At 57.7% G+C, this 23,217-nt stretch overlaps 2 protein-coding genes across 2 annotated transcripts; both read right to left on the reverse strand.

Annotated features, from left to right (window-relative positions):
• Positions 1-4,919: 4,919 nt before the first annotated feature.
• LOC133264672 (microtubule-associated proteins 1A/1B light chain 3C-like) lies at positions 4,920-7,109 on the reverse strand. Its single transcript, XM_061444507.1, has 4 exons — positions 7,055-7,109; positions 6,923-6,978; positions 6,710-6,816; positions 4,920-5,241 (listed from the first exon to the last, which is right to left on the reverse strand). The coding sequence occupies exons 1-4, from the start codon at positions 7,107-7,109 to the stop codon at positions 5,019-5,021; spliced, it is 441 nt and encodes a 146-aa protein (XP_061300491.1). The 3' UTR covers positions 4,920-5,018.
• A 4,717-nt stretch (positions 7,110-11,826) lies between these two features.
• Positions 11,827-22,732, reverse strand: OLFM2 (olfactomedin 2). Its single transcript, XM_061444506.1, is given in 8 exon segments — positions 11,827-12,743; positions 14,665-14,771; positions 14,996-15,215; positions 17,595-17,737; positions 17,740-17,749; positions 18,734-18,883; positions 22,579-22,641; positions 22,643-22,732. Coding segments are annotated over 8 exon segments (1,446 nt in total). The 5' UTR covers positions 22,718-22,732; the 3' UTR covers positions 11,827-12,065.
• Between the last annotated feature and the right edge of the window lie 485 nt (positions 22,733-23,217).

Genomic DNA, 23,217 nt, shown 5'->3' on the forward strand with positions numbered 1-23,217 from the left:
TTTCCCACTTTTCTCCCAAAACTTCCCACTTTTCTCCCTAATTTTTCCTTCCCCCCCCAAATTTCCCACTTTTCTCCCCCAGTTTCCCACTTTTCTCCCAAAACTTCCCACTTTTCTCCCTAATTTTTCCTTCCCCCCAAATTTCCCACTTTTCTCCCCCAATTTCCCACTTTTCTCCCTAATTTTTCCTTCCCCCCCAAATTTCCCACTTTTCTCCCCCAATTTCCCACTTTTCTCCCAAAACTTCCCACTTTTCTCCCTAATTTTTCCTTCCCCCCAAATTTCCCACTTTTCTCCCCCAATTTCCTACTTTTCTCCCTAATTTTTCCTTTCCCCCCAATTTCCCACTTTTCTCCCCCAATTTCCCACTTTTCTCCCTAATTTTTCCTTTCCCCCCAAATTCCCCACTTTCTCCCATAGATCCTAATGTAGGGGTGCAGGAACCCCATAGATCCTAAAGTGGGGTTGCAGGACCCCCGGGACCCCCAATTTGGGGGTGAAGGAACCCCATAGATCCTAATCTAGGGGTGCAGGACCCCCATAGATCCTAATGGAGGGGGGCAGGACCCTATAGATCCTAATGGAGGGGTGCAGGATCCCCATAGGACCCTAATGGAGGGGTGCAGGACCCCGAAGAGCCCCGTTTTGGGGTTGCAGGACCCCCATAGATCCTCATGTAGGGGTGCAGGACCCCGGAGAGCCTCGGTTTGGGGGTGCAGGACCCCCATAGATCCTAATGTGCCACCAGCCTCCTAGGGAAGAACTTCCTTATCCCCAGCCCACACCTCCCCTGTTTCAGTTTAAACCCATCACCCCTTGCCCTATGGCTCCGGTCCCTCCCATGCTCCCTATGGAGCAGATCCCGGAGTCCCAAGCATCCCAAGCGGATGCTGGGCCCAGGCACCAGCTGGGCTCTGCTGCTCCCTGGCCCTGCTGGGACCTGCTCCAAATTCCCAGCTGGAAAAGAGCCAGCCCGGGGCAGGCAAAGCAGCAGCAGGGCTCAGCCCTGGGATGCAGGTACCCAGCCAAGGAGCTGCTCTTCCCCTCTGCTGCATGGGAAGAGATGGGGAAGCTTCCAGCTTCCAGCCCTTTTTGTTCCAGGTGGGATGCTGCCTTCTTTTCCCCTTTGGAATGGGTAAGGCCCGTTTGCTCTGCACGTTCCAGATGATGGGAGCTGCGGAGAGCCGGCGCCTTATCCCTGTGCCAAGGCTTTCAGCTGGCCCATTCAGTCGTCAGACAGCTCCAAATCCATTGGGAGAACACATTGGGAAGGATGTTTGTGGGGTTTTATAGTGGGAGGGAGGGTGGGGATGGCTCCAGCCTAGTGTGAAACCATGGGATCTTGTTATAGGGTTGGGTTGGAAGGGACCCTTCTCCCCCCCTTCCTTACCAAGCAGGGCTTGGATAAAGGGATGGATGAGGAGCAGCTTTCCCAAGGCTGGAAAAGGGACCAGAAGGATGCTGTTCCCACCCCGGCACAGCCTGGCAGGGCGCTGCCTTCACCTGCAGCATCCGGCTCCGGTCCTTGCCCTCCCTGATGCTCAGCTGCATCCCAGGGCTCCAGGGTTTCCATGACAACTCCCCGAGCATCCCTGCGGCTGCGGCGGCTGCTGCTGTGGAGAGCTGAGGGGACCTGCAGGGACCTGTGTGCACTTGGGGGGGGCTCATCAGCTTTGGGGGGTATCTAGATGTATATACGTACACATATATAACACATAGATGTGTATATATATCATAGATGTGTGTCTATATACACGCATATACACATCTCTTTATTACATAGGCTCCTGGAATGGTTTGGGTTGGAAGGGACCTTAAAACCCATCCAGTTCCAATCCCATTCCACAGGCAGGGACACCTTCCCCTAGCCCAGGTTGCTCCAAGCTGGCCTTGGGATAAATGGAATTCCATGGACTCCATGCCCATAAGAAGAGATTCTGTGCAGCTCCAGCAAGGGGAGCAGGGGGATTTGCTTGCAGCCCTTGGGCATCAGGAGGATGGGATGCTCGAGGGGATCCGTGCCTTAGAGCAGCTCCAGTGCCTAAAGGGGCTACAAGAGACTTGGAGAGGGGCTTTGGACAAGGGATGCAGGGACAGGACAATGGGAATGGCTTTAACCTGCCCGAGGGGAGATGGGATCTTCCCTGTGAGGGTGCTGGGACACTGGGATGGGTTGAAAGGAAGAGGTTTGGATGCCCCATCCCTGTTCAAGGCCAGGTTGGAGCAAGCTGCTCCAGTGGAAGGTGCCACGCTTGGAGCTGGATGAGCTTCGGGATCCCTTCACATCCCAACCCGTTCCATGCCCGTGAGCGATTCTAACCCCGTGCTTCCCATGGGGATGCTCCATCCATGCCTGCTTCCCACCGGCTGGAAGGAGCTGCCTGCTGCAGGGACTTGAGCCACCACCTGGCTCCACAGCAGCGCCAGGGCTCTCCAAGGCAGCTGATGACCATTATCCCGATCCATAGCAGCCGGTGCTGCGCTCCCGAGTGCCGCCGCAATTAATCAGAGCCTATTTATGGCAGCCTATTCATCAGGAGGGAAGAAATCATCCCCATTGTAATGGGAGGCTTTAATGGAGCCAGCATCCCGCTGCCGAATGCATTTCCATCCTAATGACCCGAGGGGCTTCCATTGCTTCCAGGGAATGCGCTGCTCATGCGGAATGAGCCGCCGGCTCCATCAGGATGGGAGGGGGTTTGGGTCGGCTGGCTTCGCCTCAATGGGAGCTGAAGGGTGCCCAGCAGTGCCAAGGGCCTGGTTTCAATCCGGGCTCCTTGGCTCTGGGCCCTGATGTGCTTGTATGGACCACGCTGAAGGTGCGGATGGGATGGAGACATCCCGAGCTTCCTTCCCCATGGATCCAGCAGCTCAAATAGAGTTGGATTTGGGGCCCCAGGATGAGGGCGTTGGGAGTGGATGGTCCTCAAGGTCTCTTCCAACCCATCCCATCACCCTATGGAGAGTAACCTTGCTTAGGAGGCTTCTGCTTCCTCGCATCTCCTCTTGGCCCTCTTTTACCTTAGACTCATCCGATGGCTTGGGTTGGAAGGGACCAGTGCAAGGAGCAGGAGCATCACCCAGACCACGTTGCTCCCGTGGCAGGGGTGGAGAAAAGAGGTGCCTTGGGAGGAGAAGGCACCAGGTTTGGGATCCCAAGTTTGGGAATCGTGGCCCATTCCTCCTTAGGCAGCCCCTCCCCATGGCTGGGTGGTGGAGAACCCCCTTCCCTGCCTGCTTTGCCTGGTGAAGGGGGGCAGCATCCTTTGTGCTCATTCATTGTGCCGAGCTCCTTGGAATTCCCAGGGCATTCCCAAAGCTCCCATCCCAATCTCTCCTCTTCCAGCTTCCTCAAGCGCCTTGTTCCCAACCCACTTCCAGCTCCTCTCCGCTGGGTTTGCTCCGTGTCCCCATCCCCATGGCTCCGGCTTTGGTACCCTCAGAATCCCCCTTCACCGCCCCATTCCCCTGCCTGGCATTCCAGATGGGAAGAGCATCTTTTTAGCTGCTTTTCCTGGGTTTCCTTGGCTCCCAACAGCAGGAATGGGATCAGCAGCAGCGTTAACGGAGCCATTTGGAACCTCCCTATGCCAGGGCTTTGTTCCTCACCTCCCAGCAGTGAAATAACCCCAAAAGATGCCTCCCCCCCATCCCAAATCCCACCTCAACCCAATAAACCACATAGAAATGACAGCCCTGCATTCCTGGAAGGCCTCAACCCATAGCTCCACAGATGGATGCTCTTGGCCACCACCAATGGGGCTTGGCTGGGGCTTGGGCACCTTTATCCTCCCTGGCGGCTGCTGGGATCCATGGTGCTGCTGGCTCCGGGCTTGGCTCATCCCATGGGGATCCCGAAGCTGTGGTTCGGATCCACCCTGCGCTGGCGGTTTATTTCCATCCTCCCTTCGGATCTGGCTCTCACCTCAGCCTGCTGAGAGGCAGGACAGCTCTGGAGCTGCAAAGCTGGTGCTAATTGCCTGCTAGGGAAGGTGAGTCATTCCCAAGCTGTTCCCAGCCCAAACACCATCCTGCTTCCCCAATGGAGCCCTGGGGCTGCGTGGGGTTGGCTCCAGGACCCTCATGGTGCCCGATGGGTGATGATGCTCACTTAGGGGGATGCAGAGATGCCCAACCAGGCTCCCCTTACCCCCCTTTGGTACCCAAAGGCTCCTGCTGCAGTTTGGGGGGGGGGGGGGTGTGCAGCCATGCAGGGATGAGGATTGCAGCATCCTTGTTACGTGGAGGGGAGGGGGGGGGACACCCCTCATCGAAGCCCATCAAAGCCCCAGTTCCAGCTCATTTTAGGGCTTCTTTATGAGCAGCGGGAAGGGGAAACGTGCCTGAAATCGCTGCCCGTGGTGACGCTGCACTTCACAGGGAAGCCTTCGGGCGCCGAAGAGGCGTTTTTGCAGCATCACAGGCAGGAAGCGCCTGGGTCTGACTCAGCCTGAGCTCAGCGCCGCATCCGTGCCCGCTCCTTGGGGTGATGGATGGGGGGGAAACAGGGGCCAATCCCCCCCATTCTGCACACAGGAGGGAGATGGGGTCCTGCTCTCCCCCCCCCCCCCCCCATCCTTTTGCAATGGGGGGAGCAAAGCCCTTTCCCCCTTTCCCTGCTTTGCTCTCACATCCCGGTGTGTCCCCCCCCAACACTTAAGGCTGGTTTCACCCCATGGCACCAGCTGAGGTCTCTTTATTCCCCATCTCAGACCGCCTGCAGCTTAAACCCAGCCCCATGGAGCCCCCCAACCCCGGTCCCATGAGGGGGATGCGCTTAGGAGGAGCCCGAGCTCCCAAAGCCCTGTTTGAGGAATCACCTCCCGGTGGATCCAAGGAAACCAACCCCATCCTCTGCCACGCTGGGAGCATCATCTGGCAGCTCAAGGCAGAAGAGGAAGGAGGGAGCGAGCGGGGTTTAAGGCCATCGCAAAGGTGAGCTTGGTGCAGCTGCAACCCAAGGCTCCCCATTGGTTTTAAGCTGAGTTTAGGGGGATACATCCCCAACCTCACCAGCATCAGGGGCCTGGGAGGAGCATCCCAAAGGACATGGGCTTGGCCCATGGATGGATGGAGGAAGAGCTCCCAAACATCTCCTGGGAGGCATAGGTCAGGTAGAGGAAGCCGTCCTCATCCCGGTTGTCCTGGTAGAGCTCCTGCATGGTGATGGACATGTTGGGCAGCCCCTTGTTGTTCACCAGCAGGTAGAAGGTCTGGGATGAGGCCAGGGAGAGCCGGGTCCTGCAGGGATGAAGGGGAAGGCAAAGTGTGGGTGAGCATTGCCCAGCACCAGGCATTATCCATGGGGATGCAGCTGCAGCTCTGGTGTTGAATGGCTTCTGGTCCCTTTGGCTTCTCCCAATGGGATCAAGCTTCAGGGGAGGCTCCATCCATGGGGATGCAGCTGCAGCTCTGGTGTTGAATGGCTTCTGGTCCCTTTGGCTTCTCCCAATGGGATCAAGCTTCAGGGGAGGCTCCATCCATGGGGATGCAGCTGCAGCTCTGGTGTTGAATGGCTTCTGGTCCCTTTGGCTTCTCCCAATGGGATCAAGCTTCAGGGGAGGCTCCATCCATGGGGATGCAGCTGCAGCTCTGGTGTTGAATGGCTTCTGGTCCCTTTGGTTTCTCCCAATGGGATCAAGCTTCAGGACAGGCTCCATCCATGGGGATGCAGCTCCAGCTCTGGTGTTGAATGGCTTCTGGTCCCTTTGGCTTCTCCCAATGGGATCAAGCTTCAGGGGAGGCTCCATCCATGGGGATGCAGCTGCAGCTCTGGTGTTGAATGGCTTCTGGTCCCTTTGGTTTCTCCCAATGGGACCAAGCTTCAGGGGAGGCTCCATCCATGGGGATGCAGCTCCAGCTCTGGTGTTGAATGGCTTCTGGTCCCTTTGGTTTCTCCCAATGGGATCAAGCTTCAGGGGAGGCTCCATCCATGGGGATGCAGCTCCAGCTCTGGTGTTGAATGGCTGCTGGTCCCTTTGGTTTCTCCCAATGGGATCAAGCTTCAGGGGAGGCTCCATCCATGGGGATGCAGCTCCAGCTCTGGTGTTGAATGGCTTCTGGTCCCTTTGGTTTCTCCCAATGGGATCAAGCTTCAGGACAGGCTCCATCCATGGGGATGCAGCTCCAGCTCTGGTGTTGAATGGCTTCTGGTCCCTTTGGCTTCTCCCAATGGGATCAAGATTCAGGGGAGGCTCCATCCATGGGGATGCAGCTCCAGCTCTGGTGTTGAATGGCTTCTGGTCCCTTTGGCTTCTCCCAATGGGACCTGGCTTCAGGGGAGGCTCCATCCATGGGGATGCAGCTGCAGCTCTGGTGTTGAATGGCTTCTGATCCCATTGGGAGAAGCCAATGGGACCACACTTCAGGGGAGGCTCCATCCATGGGGATGCAGCTGCAGCTCTGATTTTGAATGGCTCCTCCCAATGGAATCTGGCTCCAGCATCGTGCCCCTCTGGTGCCACCCATCAACAGGCTTGGAAAGCCAATTGTCACCCCTCATCCCAGCAAGGGTAGGGACCGCTGCTGGCGATGCCCATTGCAAAGGCTTCATTGCATTGGGCTAAGCTTGAACACCCACTAAAGCCTTGCTCAGCGGAGCAGCCAAAGGAGCTGCCATTCCAAGCTGCTTCCTAGGACCTAGACTGGGCTTTTGCACTGACCCAAGGCTGTGAACCCCCCCCGTCCTTGTACTGGGACCCCCACTCACCGCAGGGTGACCACCAACTGGGACAGGGGCAGGTCCTGGGCCACCAAATACTTGGTCCTGGTCAAGGGGGGCAGCGTCTTCTCCTTGTGGTAGCGCTCCACAACCACCTGCAGCAGGGAGGAGATGCTGGGGGGGCAGAATGGAGCCCCCGGAGCCTTTATCAGGGGCTCCCCCTGCTTTGGAGGGCACAGAGGGAGGGGGACGAGGCCTCACCGGGATCTTGTTGGGATATTTCAGCCGGATCTCGGCCACTTCCTGCATCCTGGAGGCTGGGGAAGGGAAAAGGGGGAAGTGAGCAGGGCCCGTCCCTGTGTCCCTGCGGATCCCCCTGGCCCAGGGACGCACCAAGGCTTCGCCTCTGCTTGAAGGGGCGAGAGCTGCTGCTGCTGTCGGGCTGCATCCTGAGGCGTGGAGCAACCCCGGGCAGGTGATGCTGGAAGAGCTCCTGATATAGGCTCGTCCTGCTCCAGCTGGGGTGGGATGGGAGGGGCTGGGGTGATTGGGAGGAGCTGGGGTCTGGTGAGGGAAGGAGAGGGAAAAGGGGAAAGAGGGAATGGAAAAGGGAAGGGGGAAAGAGAGAAGGGAAAATGGGAAAAGAGAGATGGGAAAATGGGAAAGAGAGAAAGGAAAAGGGGAAAAGAGAGATGGGAAAAGGGATGGGAAGGGAAAAGGGGAAAAGAAAAAAGGGAAAAGGGAAGGGAAAAGGGGAAAGAGAGAAGGGAAAAGGGAAGGGAAGGGAAAAGGGGAAAAGAAAGAAGGGAAAAGGGAAGGGAAAGGGGGAAAAGAGAGAAGGGAAAAGGGGAAAAGAAAGAAGGGAAAAGGAAAGGGAAAAGGGGAAAAGAGAGAAGGGAAAAGGAAAGGGAAAAGGGGAAAAGAGAGAAGGGGAAAGGGGAAAAGAAAAAAGGGAAAAGGGAAAAAGAGGGGGAAAGAAATAAGGGGAAAGGGGAAAAGAGAAAAGAGAAAAGGGAAGGGAAAAGGGAAAAAGAGGGAAGGGAAAAGGGGAAAAGAAAGAAGGGAAAAGGGAAGGGAAAAAGGAAAAAGAGAAAAGAGAAAAGGGAAGGGAAAAGGGAAAAAGAGGGAAGGGAAAAGGGGAAAAGAAGGGAAAAGGGGAAAGTAGAAAGGGAAGAGAAGAGAGAAGGGAAGGGAAGAGAAGAGAGAAGAGTTGGGGTTTGCTCCTTTGCCAGCCCCACGCAGGAGCTGGAAGAATGATTCCACCATGGATTAAACCATAACTGATGGGCTGAGGCTGCTCTGCACTGATGGAGATGGGAGCTGGGGGGGAGGTCCCTCTCTTCCCTCCGAGGTGGGATGAGGAGGGATAAGGCCCTGCTCCAGCACATCAATCGCGGCCGGAGCCGGCGCCAGCATCCGTTATCCTGACACTTTCATTCCCGTGCTATCTCCGGGTGGATTTAATGAGGGCCGGGTGTCAGGGGGGATCCATAAAGCTGCCGAGACATCGGCTCCTCCGCACGCTGCCAATTCCCTGGCTCAGGAGCGAGGCGGCTCTTGCAAACAAATTAGATCCCATTATGCCCATTAAATCCCATTTGTCTTGTTATTCCCTGGCTTTAACCCCCCTTTGGCTCGTTATTCCCCTTTTTTCAAGCCCATTGGTCTCATTATTCCCTTTTCCTTTCTCGTCCCAAGCTTCTCCTGCATCCCCCATGTGCTTCCCCCCCCAAAAGGGAGGAGGCAAGAGCATCCCAGCTCATTCAGACTTAAATCAGCCTCGTTTCAATAAACTCATTGGAATAAGAGGAATAACGGGTCCTGGAGCTGCTCGGGAATGGGGTGGTTTAGGAGGGATGCTCCTCACTGAGCATCCCGGCTGCATCCGCCGGTGTTATCCTTGAGCATCCCGGTTGGGTTCATCCCTATGGTGCTTTGAGCATCCCAATCCCATCACCGGGGGCTTTACCCCCCCCCCCCCTCCTGTCTCATATCCATCTTTCATCTCTTTTACCCCTGTGCGACGGATGAGCCTCTGTTAACTGCGCCATAAAAGAGAATCAATCCCCCCTCCGTGCTCATGGCTGGGCTGGAAAACGAGTTGACAGCACAGATTCCATCTGCGTGCATTGCAAATGGATCCCTCTTAATAAACTTAACCCTGGGAAGTTCGCATGGGATTCACAGTGGGGTTTCATAGGGGGGGACTCGGATTTTGCTCTTCTCAGTAAGCAGATAAGTAATAAAGCACCTCGTTTGCTAATGAAAAGGAGGGACTCCGATGCTCTGAGTTCCATTCTGCCCCCAGGATGCGCTGAGGGCTTGGCTGGGAGCAGAAAAAGGAGCTGGGAATTGAAAACTAACCCGAAAATCTCCGGTTTCAATGGGTTCGTTAGCGGTGAGCATCCGTTATTGATCCGTTTAACACCCGACCAAGGGCTGCGGGGCTGGGCTGGGCGCTGGAATGTCACAGCGATGGGATGCTCTTCATTAGCGGGAGCCAATTCATTAAGGATGAAGGGAAATGGGGTTTCCATAGGTTGGGGGTGGCTTTGCCGTCCGCATCCCTGCCGCTGTCCCCTGTGTTAAACCCGAGGTCCTGGAGCCTCCTCCGGGCATCCTTCTCAAGCATTCCCAAAAGGGAGGAGGGAAAAGCAGCCCAGCTCAGCCCCATCCCCTCTGCTGCAGTGGGGTTTGCGCTGGCCGGGAGCTTCCCGTGGGAGATGGGTTTCCCTAGGGAATCACGATGGCTGGAATGATCCGAATGGGGCCATAAAGAAAGAGCTGGAGCGGCGCGGGGCTGGGGGAGGCACGATCCAACCGGGATCCCCTCTGGATGCCTGTGGAATCTCATGGATAACCCCTCTCCTGCACACGTTCCCTTTTATCCTGGGGTGAGACACTGGGATAAAGCCGGGTATTAACCCCCCCAAAACCATCCCCCTTTATGGGGGGGTCCCATAGGAGGTGATGAAGTGGGAATCTCAGCTCCAGGGACGGGGAAAGGAGGGTTTGGGGATGCCCATTATTTGGTGCAGCACTTCACTGGGTGTGTATAGCTGTAGGATATAGGGCACGAATCTGTGTATGCCCCACGCATGTATTTTATACCTATTCTATTAACTGTATTGCATTATATTATATTGCATTACGTTGTATTAATCACATCTAACATATTCTAGCTAATAAGTATATATTAGTCAAGATTTCTCCCTGTTCCAGCTGATATGTATCTCTTTTAGACAAGATTTCCGTCCGTTCTAGTTCATATGCACATAATATGCATTAAATTCCTTCATAATCTAGCTAATAAATCTGTGTTCTAGGTGAGGTTTCTATATATGTATATCTATTGTATATATATGTATATATATTACAGACAAGATTTCTATATGTTCTGGCTGATATACATTATAGATGAGTTTAGGCAAGATGTTCTAGCTAATATATATTATAGATGAGTTTAGCTAAGATTTATCCACATTCTAGATGAGATTTCTCTCTATGTATCTATTATAGACAAGACTACTAAAGATCCTCACTAATATGTACATATTATGGGTACTATTTCTCTATATTCTATATTGGCTATATTCTAGATTGGGTTTTGATCCGTTTGATTGAATGGGCCAGAGCAGGTATCTACCACCAGAGCCATGCCCCGCTCCCTGCCCCGAGGAGGAGCCGGGGATGCTAAAAGCCTCCTGCTGGCCGCATTCCTCCATCACCATCATTCCCAAAGGAGGGGCAGGGGGATGAGGGCTGGAATTCCAGCTTTTTCCCCCCTCCGCAGCTTGTTTTAGCGCCGCCGGCCACATGCTCCCATGGGGATGGAGCTGGGGATGGGATTGGATAGGATGCGCTGGGGATGAGGTTGCATAGGGTGCGATGGGGATGAGATTGCATAGGATGCCATGGGGATGGAGCTCCCACCGCTCGCCGCTTCCCGGCCATCATTAAGCCTCAATTATGGAGCTCCCGCTGGTTTTCCCTTGGGAGGAGAGTCCAGACACAGCCCCAGGGCTCTGCAGTGAGCAGGATCCGCGTCGGAGCCCCGGGAAGGGGATGGATTTGCTGATGCTTTCCTGACGAAGCGAGTTCCTAACGGCGAGCCCCAGACAATCCCCCCCCCCCCCCGGAGCATCGGGAACAAGGGGATACTTGGGATCCCCCGTTTGAGCGCTATCCAAAGGAGCTGCAGGGTGTTCCTCCCTTCCCAGCCCCTCCAGCTCCATCGCCGGCCGGGATCGGGGCTGAATAACCAATTCTCCTCCCGTTAAGGCTGAGCCTGCAGGAGAATTCCAATGAGGTGGAAAAACCCAGCCTGCAGGATGAGTGATCCCAGGCTGCTTTCCAGAAGAGTTTCGCCATGTGGGAGGTCGTTAAAACCCTGGGTTATGGGGGGTTTTATCGCTCCCCCCCTTTCTGGTGTAGCCCAAATAGGGGCACCAAGGGAAAGCACATTGGGTTGGGGGCTTATTCCCACCTCAGCTCTAGGCACCGACTGAAGATGCCTCCACTGCAGCACTGGCTGCATCCCTGCATCCCTGGCCCTACACAGGGGTCCCCCTGTAAGGATACCCAAGCTTGAGGGATGCAGGGAAAGGTGACCAAGGGCTGTCAATGGCATCGTCATTGGGTAGGAGGTGGGATGGGGATGGGGATAAGGATGGGAATTGGGATGGGGTGGACAGGATGGAAATGGAGATGGGATGGGATTAGATAGGTTGGGGATGGGGATGGGGATGGGGTGGGATTTGATAGAATGTAATGGGGATGGGATTGGTTAGAATGGGATGGGGAAGGATGGCAATGGGATGGGATGGGGATGGGATAGGGGTGAGAGGCAGGCCCATGGCTGTTCCCTGCTCCCTTTGCACTGCAGCCCCAGTATCCACCCCATGCCTCCTGCAGAAGGGGCACCAGGGTCTTCTTCTCCCCCCAGACCTATTGGTGTCCCCCCACCATGAGCTCTCTGGGGCCATTGGAAGCTTTATTATGCCCATGGTGATGCTGCCTGCAGAGGCTCTCTGACAACTCCAGCCCACTGGCCTCCATCCCTTTATCCCCTCCCAACCCCTCTCTTCCACGTCTCCTTCATCCCCTCACACATCCCCTGGCAATTGATGGGGGGGGGGGGGGAAACCATCATTAGGAGCCCCATCAAACATCAGAGACCGGTTTTATTTGCCACCAAAATCGAGATGTAAATTAAAAGTAGGTAAACGAAGAGAACCAAAAACCCAACCGAGGTCAGCTCCGACGGGGGACAACGGCATCCCACGCGCCACAAAGGAGCCAAAGGAATGGTCCAAACCATGAGAACCAAAGAGGGAAAAAGAGGAGGAAAGAGGCTGGAATGGCTTAAACCAAAGAGGTGGGGACGGAGGACGGAGGCACCGGGTCACAGCTCCCCCGAGGTCTTTATGACGTGGAAGAGCGTGACGTTGTAGATGACCTGGTGGCCGTTGTTCCAAGTGTAGAGCACCCTCTCCCGCGGGTTGTAGTCCAGCATGGATATGTGGGAATACTGGTTGTGGAAGGGGATATCCGTGTACTCGTAGCTGGAAGTGTTTGTGTAGTAAGCAAAGTAGATCTTGGCGCCGGCCAGGTGGGAGTTGGTGACGTAGAGCGTGCCGCAGATGATGAAGGACTCGCCGGCGCTGCGCTTCGGGTAGCCGGTGTCCCAGCTCCGCAGCACCTCCAGCGTCTGCGGGTCCATGCGGCTCACCACGATGTTGCCGGCGTTCTGGTTCGTGGTGTACACGGCCCAGAGCCCGTTCTCGTCCACCATGAAGTCGATGTCGGAGAAGCCCCCCCAGGAGTAAGGGAAGGTGTTGTTGTAGCCGGCGCCGGGCAGGCTGCGCTGCACCAGCACGCTGCGGGAGCGGAAGTGGTACTTGACGGCGATGTTGCTCTGGTACTTGTTGTAGTAGAGGGAGCCGTTGTAGACAACGTGCCCGGTGCCGGCCCAAGGGTGAGGCAGGAGGTGCTGCACGAAGTTCTGCCCCGTCACGAAGTCATTCATGGTGCGAAACTCCAGCACGCGCCGGCCCTTGTAGTAACCGTCCATGTACCAGACCTGTGGGGCAGGATGGGGCACGGGGAGGGAGCCGTGGCCACGTGTCCCTTGCACACGCATCCCCGCCCAGCACGTGCAGGCACGTGGCAGGGAGTGTGCATGGGCGTGCGTGTAACGCGTGTGCATCCGTGGGTGAGCATCAGTGCGTGAGCGACGTGTGCGCATCGATGTGGGTGCATCGGTGTGGGTGCATCGGTGTGGGTGCATCAGTGTGGGTGCAACGTGTGTGCATCAATCTGTGTGTAATATGTGTGCATCGATGTGGGTGCATCAATGTGGGTGCATCGATGTGGGTGCATCGGTGTGGGTGCATCAATCTGTGTGTAATATGTGCGCATCGATGTGGGTGCATCGATGTGGGTGCATCGGTGTGGGTGCATCGGTGTGGGTGCATCAGTGTGGGTGCAACGTGTGTGCATCAATCTGTGTGTAATATGTGTGCATCGGTGTGGGTGCATCGGTGTGGGTGCATCAGTGTGGGTGCAACGTGTGTGCATCAATCTGTGTGTAATATGTGTGCATCGATGTGGGTGCATCGGTGTGGGTGCATCGGTGTGGGTGCATCAATGTGGGTGCATCAGTGTGGGTGCAACGTGTGTGCATCAATCTGTGTGTAATATGTGTGCATCGATGTGGGTGCATCGGTGTGGGTGCATCAATGTGGGTGCATCAATGTGGGTGCATCAGTGTGGGTGCATCAGTGTGGGTGCAACGTGTGTGCATCAATCTGTGTGTAATATGTGTGCATCGGTGTGGGTGCATCGGTGTGGGTGCAACGTGTGTGCATCAATGTGGGTGCATCAGTGTGGGTGCATCAGTGTGGGTGCATCAGTGTGGGTGCAACGTGTGTGCATCAATCTGTGTGTAATATGTGTGCATCGGTGTGGGTGCATCGGTGTGGGTGCAACGTGCATGCACCAGTGTGTGTGCAACGTGTGTGCATCAATCTCTGTGTAATATGTGTGCATCGATGTGGGTGCATCGATGTGGGTGCATCGGTGTGGGTGCAACATGTGTGCACCAGTGTGGGTGCAACGTGTGTGCATCAATCTGTGTGTAATATGTGTGCACCAATGTGGGCGCATCAGTGTGTGTGCATCAATGTGGGTGCAACATGTGTGTACCAGTGTGTGTGCATCAATGTGGGTGCAATGTGGGTGCATCAATGTGTGTGCAATGTGGGGGCATTAGTGTGTGTGCATCAGTGAGTGTGCAATGTGTGTGCAATGTGTGAGCATTAGTGTGTGTGTGCATCAATGTGTGTGCAATCTGTGTTCATCAGTGTGTGTGCATCAGTGAGTGTGCAATGTGTGTGCATCAGTGTGTGTGCATCAATGAGTGTGCAATGTGTGTGCATCAGTGTGTGTGTGCATCAATGAGTGTGCAATGTGTGTGCATCAGTGTGTGTGCATCAAGGTGTGTGCATTAATGTGTGTGTGTGCATCAGTGTGTGTGTGCATCAATGAGTGTGCAATGTGTGTGCATCAGTGTGTGTGCATCAAGGTGTGTGCATTAATGTGTGTGTGTGCATCAGTGTGTGTGTGCATCAATGAGTGTGCAATGTGTGTGCATCAGTGTGTGTGTGCATCAATGAGTGTGCAATGTGTGTGCATCAGTGTGTGTGTGCATCAATGAGTGTGCAATGTGTGTGCATCAGTGTGTGTGTGCATCAATGAGTGTGCAATGTGTGTGCATCAGTGTGTGTGTGCATCAATGAGTGTGCAATGTGTGTGCATCAAGGTGTGTGCATCAATGAGTGTGCAATGTGTGTGCATCAGTGTGTGTGTGCATCCAGGTGTGCGCACCAAGGTGCCTGGACCCCAAGGACTGTGCCCCGTGGCGCACGGACCCCAAGCATCCCTCATGGGCACCAGGCAGGGCCGTTTCCCACCCATCCCCATGGGTGCCCTGTGCCTCTCACCCGGGTGTCGGCGCTGGGCGTCATCGTGTCCGTCATCCACGACCCGAAGCGGGATCCGGATGCTCGGATGGTGATGGGGTTACTGACGCCCGTCAGCTTCCCGCAGCCTGGAATGGGGCAGGGAATGAGTTTGGGGTGAGGGATGGGAACCACGGAGCCCGATGCTGCCTGGTTCCCCCTGGTCCTTGAGCAGGGAAGGGACCATGCCTCCCATCACCCCATGGACCCCCAGGAGTCTCAGGGGATGGGGACCGGCAGCAGGATGGGGAATGCTCATGGAAAAGGCACCGGCGGCGATTCCTGAGCACGGGAAAAAGGGGGGGGATCGTACCCAGCTTCTGCATGCAGGCGTGCAGCCGGGCCTCCAGCATCAGCACCCGCTGCTGCAGCTCCTCGTAGTCGTAGGCCCCCATCTCCTCCTGGATGGCCAGGAGGCTCCCGGAGAGGTTCCTCACCTCCTCCTTGAGGTGCACGATCAGCCTCGTGTCCGACTTGTACTGGTCCAGGACGGGCATCAGGGGCAGCAGCTCCGTCATCTTGTCCTTGAGCTCCTGCGTAAGGGGTCACAAAACACCCCCAAGTGAAGCCCTTCCTGCAGCCTCCTGGTGCCTGTCCCCATGGCTGTGACCCTCTGTCCATCCCCAGCACGGCAGCATCCGTGGTGGCTGGTCACAGAGTGATGCTCTGCACGGGAGGGATGCAGGAAAGGGTGCTGGTGCTGGGGGGGGGGGGGGAGCAACAGAGCTCTAGGTCAGGACCAGGGTGGCAAAATCACTGCAGGGATGCTCAGCTCTGGGATCTCCATAGGGATGCTCAGCCCTGGGATCACCACAGGGATGCTCAGCCCCGGGATCACTGCAGGGATGCTCAGCTCTGGGATCACCACAGGGATGCTCAGCCCCAAGATCACCACAGGGATGCTCAGCCCTGGGATCACCACAGAGATGCTCAGACCTGGGATCACCACAGGGATGCTCAGCTCTGGGATCTCCATAGGATGCTCAGCCCTGGGATCACTGCAGGGATGCTCAGCTCTGGGATCTCCATAGGGATGCTCAGACCTGGGATCACTGCAGGGATGCTCAGCTCTGGGATCTCACAGGGATGCTCAGCTCTGGGATCACCACAGGGATGCTCAGCCCCAAGATCACCACAGGGATGCTCAGCCCTGGGATCACCACAGGGATGCTCAGCCCCAAGATCACCACAGGGATGCTCAGCCCTGGGATCACCACAGGGATGCTCAGCCCCAAGATCACCACAGGGATGCTCAGCCCTGGGATCACCACAGGGATGCTCAGCTCTGGGATCACCACAGGGATGCTCAGACCCAAGATCACCACAGGATGCTCAGACCTGGGATCACCACAGGGATGCTCAGCTCCTGGATCACCACAGGGATGCTCAGCTCCTGGATCACCACAGGATGCTCAACTCTGGGATCACCGCAGGGATGCTCAGCTCCCGGATCACCACAGGGATGCTCAGCTCCTGGATCATCACAGGGATGCTCAGCCCTGGGATCACTGCAGAGATGCTCAGCTCTGGGATCACCACAGGGATGTTCGGACCCCAGGAAGCCGTGGATAAACCCAGCCCGTGCCAGGCACCGCGTGAACAGGCAGGGAAGCAGCAGTGGGAAGCAGCAGTGGGAAGCAGCAGTGGGAAGCAGCAGTGGGAAGCACAGCAGGGACCTGGCCCTGGCTCCGAGCCGCTCCCCCAGGTCTCCTTTGCTCAAGGACGCTGTAAATCCACATCAAACCCGTCCCGCTCCGCATCCCACAGCTCAGGGGGCTTCCTGGGAACGAGCCAGCCCCTCTCCTCCTTCCTCTCCCTTCATTCTCCCAGGCAGCATTCCCGTGTCCCGGTGGGATCGCATCCCGAGCGGGGCTCAGCACCTCCCGCTGTGATCAGACCGGATCAATGTCTCGTCTGCAAGCTCAGTGCCTGGCGTCCACCTGAGCATCCTCCAGCCCATTCCCGTGCCAGGAGCCGGCTGCTCTCGAGACAGAAACGCTCTTTACTTGTCAGGATGAAGCCTTGAGGCTCCCAAAATAACCCAGTGCCCGGCAGGGGGGGTAATGGGATGTTCTGGGGACAGCATTGACTCGGAGGCGGCATCGATCGGCGCAGGGCGCTGGTGGGATCACGGCTTTGCCAGGGAATGTTGAATTAAAGATGTCTGTTTGCAGCCAGATGGGCTGGGAATCGGCCACCTCTGCCCTAGGATCACTGCAGGGATGCTCAGACCTGGACCACCGCAGGAATGCTCAGGTCTGGGATCACTGCAGGGATGCTCAGACCTTCACCACCGCAGGGATGCTCAGTCCCAGGATCACCACAGGGATGCTCAGCCCCAGGTCACCACAGGGATGCTCAGCCCCAGGATCACCGCAGGGATGCTCAGTCCCAGGATCACTGCAGGGATGCTCAGCCCTAGGATCACCGCAGGATGCTCAGCCCCAGGATCACCACAGGGATGCTCAGACCTGCCCCACCGCAGGGATGCTCAGCCCCAGGATCACTGCAGGGATGCTCAGACCTGCACCACCGCAGGGATGCTCAGCCCCAGGATCACCGCAGGGATGCTCAGACCTGCACCACCGCAGGATGCTCAGCCCCAGGATCACCACAGGGATGCTCAGCCCCGGGATCACTGCAGGGATGCTCAACCCTGGGATCACTGCAGGGATGCTCCGACCTGGGACCACCACAGGGATGCTCAGCCCCAGGATCACCACAGGGATGCTCAGCCCCAGGATCACCACGGGATGCTCAGCCCCAGGATCACCGCGGGGATGCTCAGCCCTGGACCACCACAGGATGCTCAGCCCCAGGATCACTGTAGGGATGCTCAGCCCTGGACCACCACAGGGATGCTCAGCTGGGGATCACGGGATGGGAGAGGCATCGGAGCTGGATGGACTCACCTGGAAGCTCTTGGCATTGAGGCTCTTCTGGCTCTCAGCAGCCACCTTCAGCCTGGAGTCCAAGCCCTTCATCAGGGCCTCGGTGTTGCGGACGTACTGGAGGTCCCGGTATGTCCGGAGGTCCAACACTTCCATGGACTGGAAATGTTCTGCACCTCGCACCGAGGGATGGGGGGATAAAGCCCTTGCTCTGTTTAAGCCCTTTGCTGCTAACAAATGGGGAAGGAACATCCCAGTGCTCCCATCCTCCCCGCACCAATGGCCAAAAAGAGCAGCCCCTTCCCCCTGCAGCATCAATCAGTGCGTTTTACTCCTGCTTCTGCTGTGATTTGGGTTTTAACCCCCCCCCCCCCCCCCCCCCCCCGCCCCAATCAATGCATTTTCACTCCTTCATTCCATCAGCAACCGAGGTTATTTTACTTCCAGGCTTCCAAATGACACCGACGTGATCGTGTTCCTCAAGCACTGATTTATTTATTAGCGCCGGCCCCGCTGGTATTTATGGAGCTGTGGAAAGGAGCTGCTCCAGAGGAGGGGGTGCAGCGCCTTATAACAAAGGTTTAATGGGGTTTGTGGTGTGGGAGAACGTGGGAATGAAGGGAGCTCTGTCAGGAGCAGAGCCCATAAGGAGGAGATCGGGAGCATGGAGCCACTGTGGGAAACCACCCGGCTTCCACTGGGCATCGTTTTGGCTCATGGGATGTGATCCCGGAGCTGGTTCCAAGCCGTGTTTGGTCTGTGTGGGGAGGGCACCATGGGAAGGCTCTGCGCTGCGGTGACATCGTAATGGGTGCAAATGGGGTGCTCGGAGCAGCGAGCAGCAGGATAGGACTTCCAGTGCCTAAAGAGGGCTATAGGAAACCCGGAGAGGGGCTTTGGACAAAGGATGGGGCAATGGGAACGGCTTTAACCGGCCAGAGGGGAGATGGAGATGGGATTTTCCCTATGAGGGTGCTGGGACACTGGGATGGGTTGAATGGAGAAGGTTTCGATGCGCCATCCCTGGCCAGGTTGGAGCACCTTGCTCTAATGGAAGGTGCCTCTGCCCATGGCAAGGCCATGGATGAGCTTTGGGATCCTTCATCCCCAGCATCCCATCCCCAGCATCCTCATCCCATCCCCATTGAGTTCAGCCTCACCTTCTCCATGAGCTGCCGGAGCTGGTGGCTGCGCAGGTCCCGGGAGCAGGAGCCCTGCACCGGGATCACGGCCGTGCACAGGCATTTGCCATCGGGGGCTTGTGCCGAGGTGTAAACCTGCCAGCCCTCGTCGGGGCTCTGGAACAGGGTCTGCGGGACACAGCACAGAGAGGGGTGAGATGCTGGAGCCGCAATTCCCGGTGCCCGGAGCATCCCAACCCCTCCGGTACCCACAGGGGCTATAAGAGAGCTGGGAAGGGGCTTCCTCGTTCTCATCCCATCCCATCCCGCTCTCATCCATTCCCCTCCTTCCAGGCTTTTTATCCAGGGTATTTAATACCCCCCCCCCCCAAGGCTGATTCCGCTGTAACCTGCTCCAAACAGGGTGATTTCAGCTTCCTGGCTGCGAAATGACAGTGGGAATGATGAGGAAAACGCTCTTCATCACCTCCCACCTTCCTCCCTCCCCTCCTTCCCCTTCCTCTTCCTGTGTTATTCCCCACTAATAAATAGACTTGACGAGGCAGGAATTTCTTCAGCTGCAGATGGAGCGGAGCTACGAGTATGGGTTGTTAATTCCTTCCCTTTGCATCCCGAGTCCCTTTGGCGGTGGTGGTACCCGGCCATCCAAGCATCCCTTTTCCCATCCAAGAATCCCCTTTTCCCATCCAAGCACCCCCTTTTCCCATCCGGTTGTGGCTTTTCCAAGGATATGGGGGGGGACGGGGACCACTTCAGCCTCTGCCGCCCATTCCCTCTTTCCAGCTGCATCCCACCACATTCAGCCCCAAAAGCAAGAGAAAAGCATCATTTCCCTCCCTGCCTCCCTTCTCCTGATGCATTCACGCCCACGATCCGCCGGTTTTCCATGGGGCCTTTTAGCGTTTCATGGGGAATTCATAATGGTTCATTATGAAAATGAGGAGCAAACTCCTCGCTCTCCCAAGGGGGGGGGGGGGGGAACCATCCCTTCCCCTGCAACAAGCTGGGGTCCACGCTTGACTCCAGACGTTTCATATGGAAGGGGTTTATTGGATGCGGTGGGGGCCAAACCCGGCTCAGGGCCGGGGATAAATGACCTGGAGGTGCTTTAAAACCTGCTTTTAACCCAGGGGAGGCAATAAAGGGCTCATTCAGCCCAGCGGAGCTGGTGCTTGTGTGATGCAGGGGACCAGGAGTGGTCCCTTTGGATGCGGTCGGCATCGCGCCGGAGATGGCACCGCGCCGGCTGCAGCAGGTGAACTGATGGGTGCCTCCTCATCGCATCCCCACGGTGGGAAAGGCTCCCCACATCCCAAAGCCGGGGTGCAGGAAGGGCTCAGCAGCCGCATCCCGCAGCTCCCACCCCATGGAGCACCAAAAGCTTCGTTTCTGCCCCCAAAATGAGCCGCGTGGAGCACCAGGAGCCGCCGAGGACCCGTTTCCCTTTAGGCAGCAGGCAGACATCAATACTTTATGGAGGGCTAATGCATAATTGATGCCGGGATCCAGGGCTGCAGGAGCTCTGCAAGCTGCCAAAGCTGCTCCCCCTGCACCATTGGGCTTCATCCAGCGCTAAAAGCTGGGGTTCATCCCCAGCACCCCGGGATGCAGGCGAGCGCTGGACGGGGAGGCGGGGGGGGGATGCGATCCGGTCGCATCCAGCCCTGCGGAGCATCCCATGGGGTGGAAGTGGGGGCAGCGCTGCCTACGCCTGCCCATTGCAGTGCCCTGGGAACGGGGGGGGAGCCCCGGCGGCATCAGCTGAGGTTAAACGCAGCCTTTGCAATTAATAACGGGGTTATTAATTAGAGCTCCCTGCATCCCTCGGCTCGGCTGGGGGGGGGGGGGGGGACGGGACTGATGCTACCGGAGCCGGGGGGGGGGGGACGGGGGAGCTCTCGGAGCATCCTAACCCCTCTCGGGGGTCCACAAGCAGGCAGAGCCGGGGTACGGGGTCTCAGGACACCCCGGATCGGCGCCGCAAAGAGGCCACCGCATCCCTGCTCCCTCTTTGGGAGCCGCTGCAGAGGATGCTCCGGTATCCGGTGAGTCGGGAACCGGGATCCCCCGGCGCTGGTGATGGCGAGGCCTGGGCCGGGGACATCCAGCTCCCGACAAGGGAGCCGCTGTCGCCGGGAGCAAGGCACCAAGGCGAAGGGGAAGGGATGCGCTGGGGACCAGCGGCACCGGGGTAAGGCGCTGCTCGGCTGAACCCGGCTCCCGGTGCAGCCGCATTAACGGCGGTGATTGATGGCGTTACAAGGAGCACCGAAGGGTCCTTAATGAGGAGCCAATTACCGGGGCCGCCGTTAATTGCCCCTCGCAACGCGCCCGGTGAGACCCCGGCGCCTCGCATGGGGATGCGGCGATGGAGGCAACAGCATCGTCTGCGCTCATCCCTTGGGAACGGTCCCCATCGGGGTTCCCTATGGGATGGGGTCATCGGGGCTTGGATTGGCATCAGCCCAGGGCAGTTTGATCCCAAAGGACCCAGCACCCCCAAAACCTGCCCTCACAATCACACCCCCCCCCCCCCCCCTTGCTCTCAGTGGGGTCAAGGAGAATTTGGGGTGCCCCGAGGATGGGGAGGGAGAAGCCCCCAAGCACCGGGACCCAGGGTGCGAACCAAGGGGTTCACCCCCTCCCCTGGCCAAGAGCACCCCCAGGGGACCTGTGGGGGTCCAGACCCCCCCCCCCCCCCCAGCCCCCAGGAACGGGGGGAAAAGGGGGCTGAGGAGCCCCCCATGGGGGTCTTCTCCATTGGAAGCCCCAGCTCCTATGGGGGGTCCCTTTAAGGGGATCCCTGTGCCTGAGGGGGGGAGGTTCATGCCCAGGAATCCCCAGTAGAGCGGGGGGGGGGGTCCCGGTGCACTTTGCTTTGGGAAAGGAGATATTGGGGTGCCCATGAATGGGGGATGCGGAAAACGAATGGGGGTCCTCATAAGAGGGGGGGTCCCGGTGCACTTCCTTTTGGGAATATGGGATGCTCATGAATGGGGGGTAAGGAGAAGGCAAATGGGGGTCCCTATACCCAGGAGGCGATGGAAGAGGGGGGTCTCGATGTACTTCGCCTTGGGAATATGGGGTGCTCATGAATGGGGCTATAGGGGGAAGGCGAATGGGGGGTCCCCATACGCAGAGGATGGAAGGGGGGGTTCCCGATGCACTTCCCTTTGGGAATATGGGGTGCTCATGAATGGGGGGTAACGGGAAGCGAGTGGGGGTCCCCATATGCAGAGGACAGAAGACGGGGGTCCCGATGCACTTTGCTTTGGGAATATGGGGTGCTCATGAATGGGGGGGGGTAAGGGGAAGGCGGATGGGGTCTCATATGCAGAGACAGAAGAGGGGGGTCCCGATGCACTTCGCTTTGGGAATATGGGGTGCTCATGAATGAGGGTCCCCATACCCGGGAGGGATGGAAGGGGAGGGGGTCCCGATGCACTTCCCTTTGGGAATATTGGGTGCTCATGAATGGGGGGTAATGGGAAGGCGAATGGGGGTCCCCATACGCAGAGGATGGAAGGGGGGGGTCCTGCTGCATTTCGCTTTGGTAATATGGGGTGCTCATGAATGGGGGGTAAGGGGAAGGCGAATGGGGGTCCCCATCCCCGGGAGGTGATGGAAGAGGGGGGGGTCCCGCTTCACTTCTCTTTGCGAGCAAAGGGGGAGGACGTTGGGGTGCGCAGAGGAAGGCAAAGGGGGGGGGGTCCCCACACCCGGGGATGATGGGGATGGGGGGGGCGGTCCCGATGCGCTGCATCCGCGGGTGCCGGTACCGGTGGCGCAGCATCCCGGTCATTCCCCCCCCATCCCCATCCCCGTTCCCGGTGCTCCCTTCCCCGGTACCGGGGGGCACTCACGATCTTCTCGGAGGTGCCGGCCCGGGACACGGCGGTGCCGTTGAGCCCCACGAGCGAGGGCAGGGGTCTGGGACATCCAATTGGTGACCATGGCCATGGTGCTCAGCACGGCCCCGATCTTCAGCAGCGGCACCGTCATTTCGCCGCCGCCGCCGCCTCATGCCCATCACCCCCCCCCTCCCTCCCTCCCTCCCTCCCTCCCTCCGGTACCTCCCGTTTAAACACCCCCCCCCCCAACCCTCTCCCTTCGGGTCCCTCCCGTTTAAACGCTCCCAACACCACCACCACCCCCCCCCCCGGTACCGTGGTACCGGTAGAGCCGCCTGCGAGCTCGCCCTTTATAACGGGGCCGGCCCCGCTCCGGGGGTGACGTCGGCACCGCTGCCCCCCCCCCCCCCCCCCCCCGCCAGCCCCGGTACGGCCCCGGCTTGGGGCGGTCCCAGCCGGTGCGGAGCAGGGGATGGGGAGCAGGAACCACGGGAACCCCGGTTTGGGGGTGCGGGAACCCCATAGATCCTAATGGAGGGGAGCAGGAACCCCATAGATCCTAATGAGGGGAGCAGGAACCCCGTAGATCCTAATGGAGGAGCAGGACCCCATAGATCCTAATGGAGGGGAGCAGGAACCCCATAGATCCTA

The sequence above is a fragment of the Pezoporus flaviventris genome, unplaced genomic scaffold (genome assembly GCF_033815535.1).
Source record: "Pezoporus flaviventris isolate CSIRO_AGI_PZ_B2104156 unplaced genomic scaffold, CSIRO_AGI_Pfla_v1 ptg000939l, whole genome shotgun sequence".
Taxonomy (NCBI): Eukaryota; Metazoa; Chordata; class Aves; order Psittaciformes; family Psittacidae; genus Pezoporus; species Pezoporus flaviventris.

What these genes read in the sequence shown, in the direction of transcription:
- LOC133264672 (XM_061444507.1), bottom strand. Translation starts at nt 7,109, where the DNA reads ATGCAGCCCGACAGCAGCAGCAGCTCTCGCCCCTTCAAGCAGAGGCGA. An exon ending in AATATCCCAACAAGATCCCG is followed by an intron (nt 6,817 to 6,922) that starts GTGAGGCCTCGT and finishes TCCCTGCTGCAG; the next exon opens with GTGGTTGTGGAGCGCTACCA. An exon ending in CAGTTGGTGGTCACCCTGCG is followed by an intron (nt 5,242 to 6,709) that starts GTGAGTGGGGGT and finishes TCATCCCTGCAG; the next exon opens with GACCCGGCTCTCCCTGGCCT.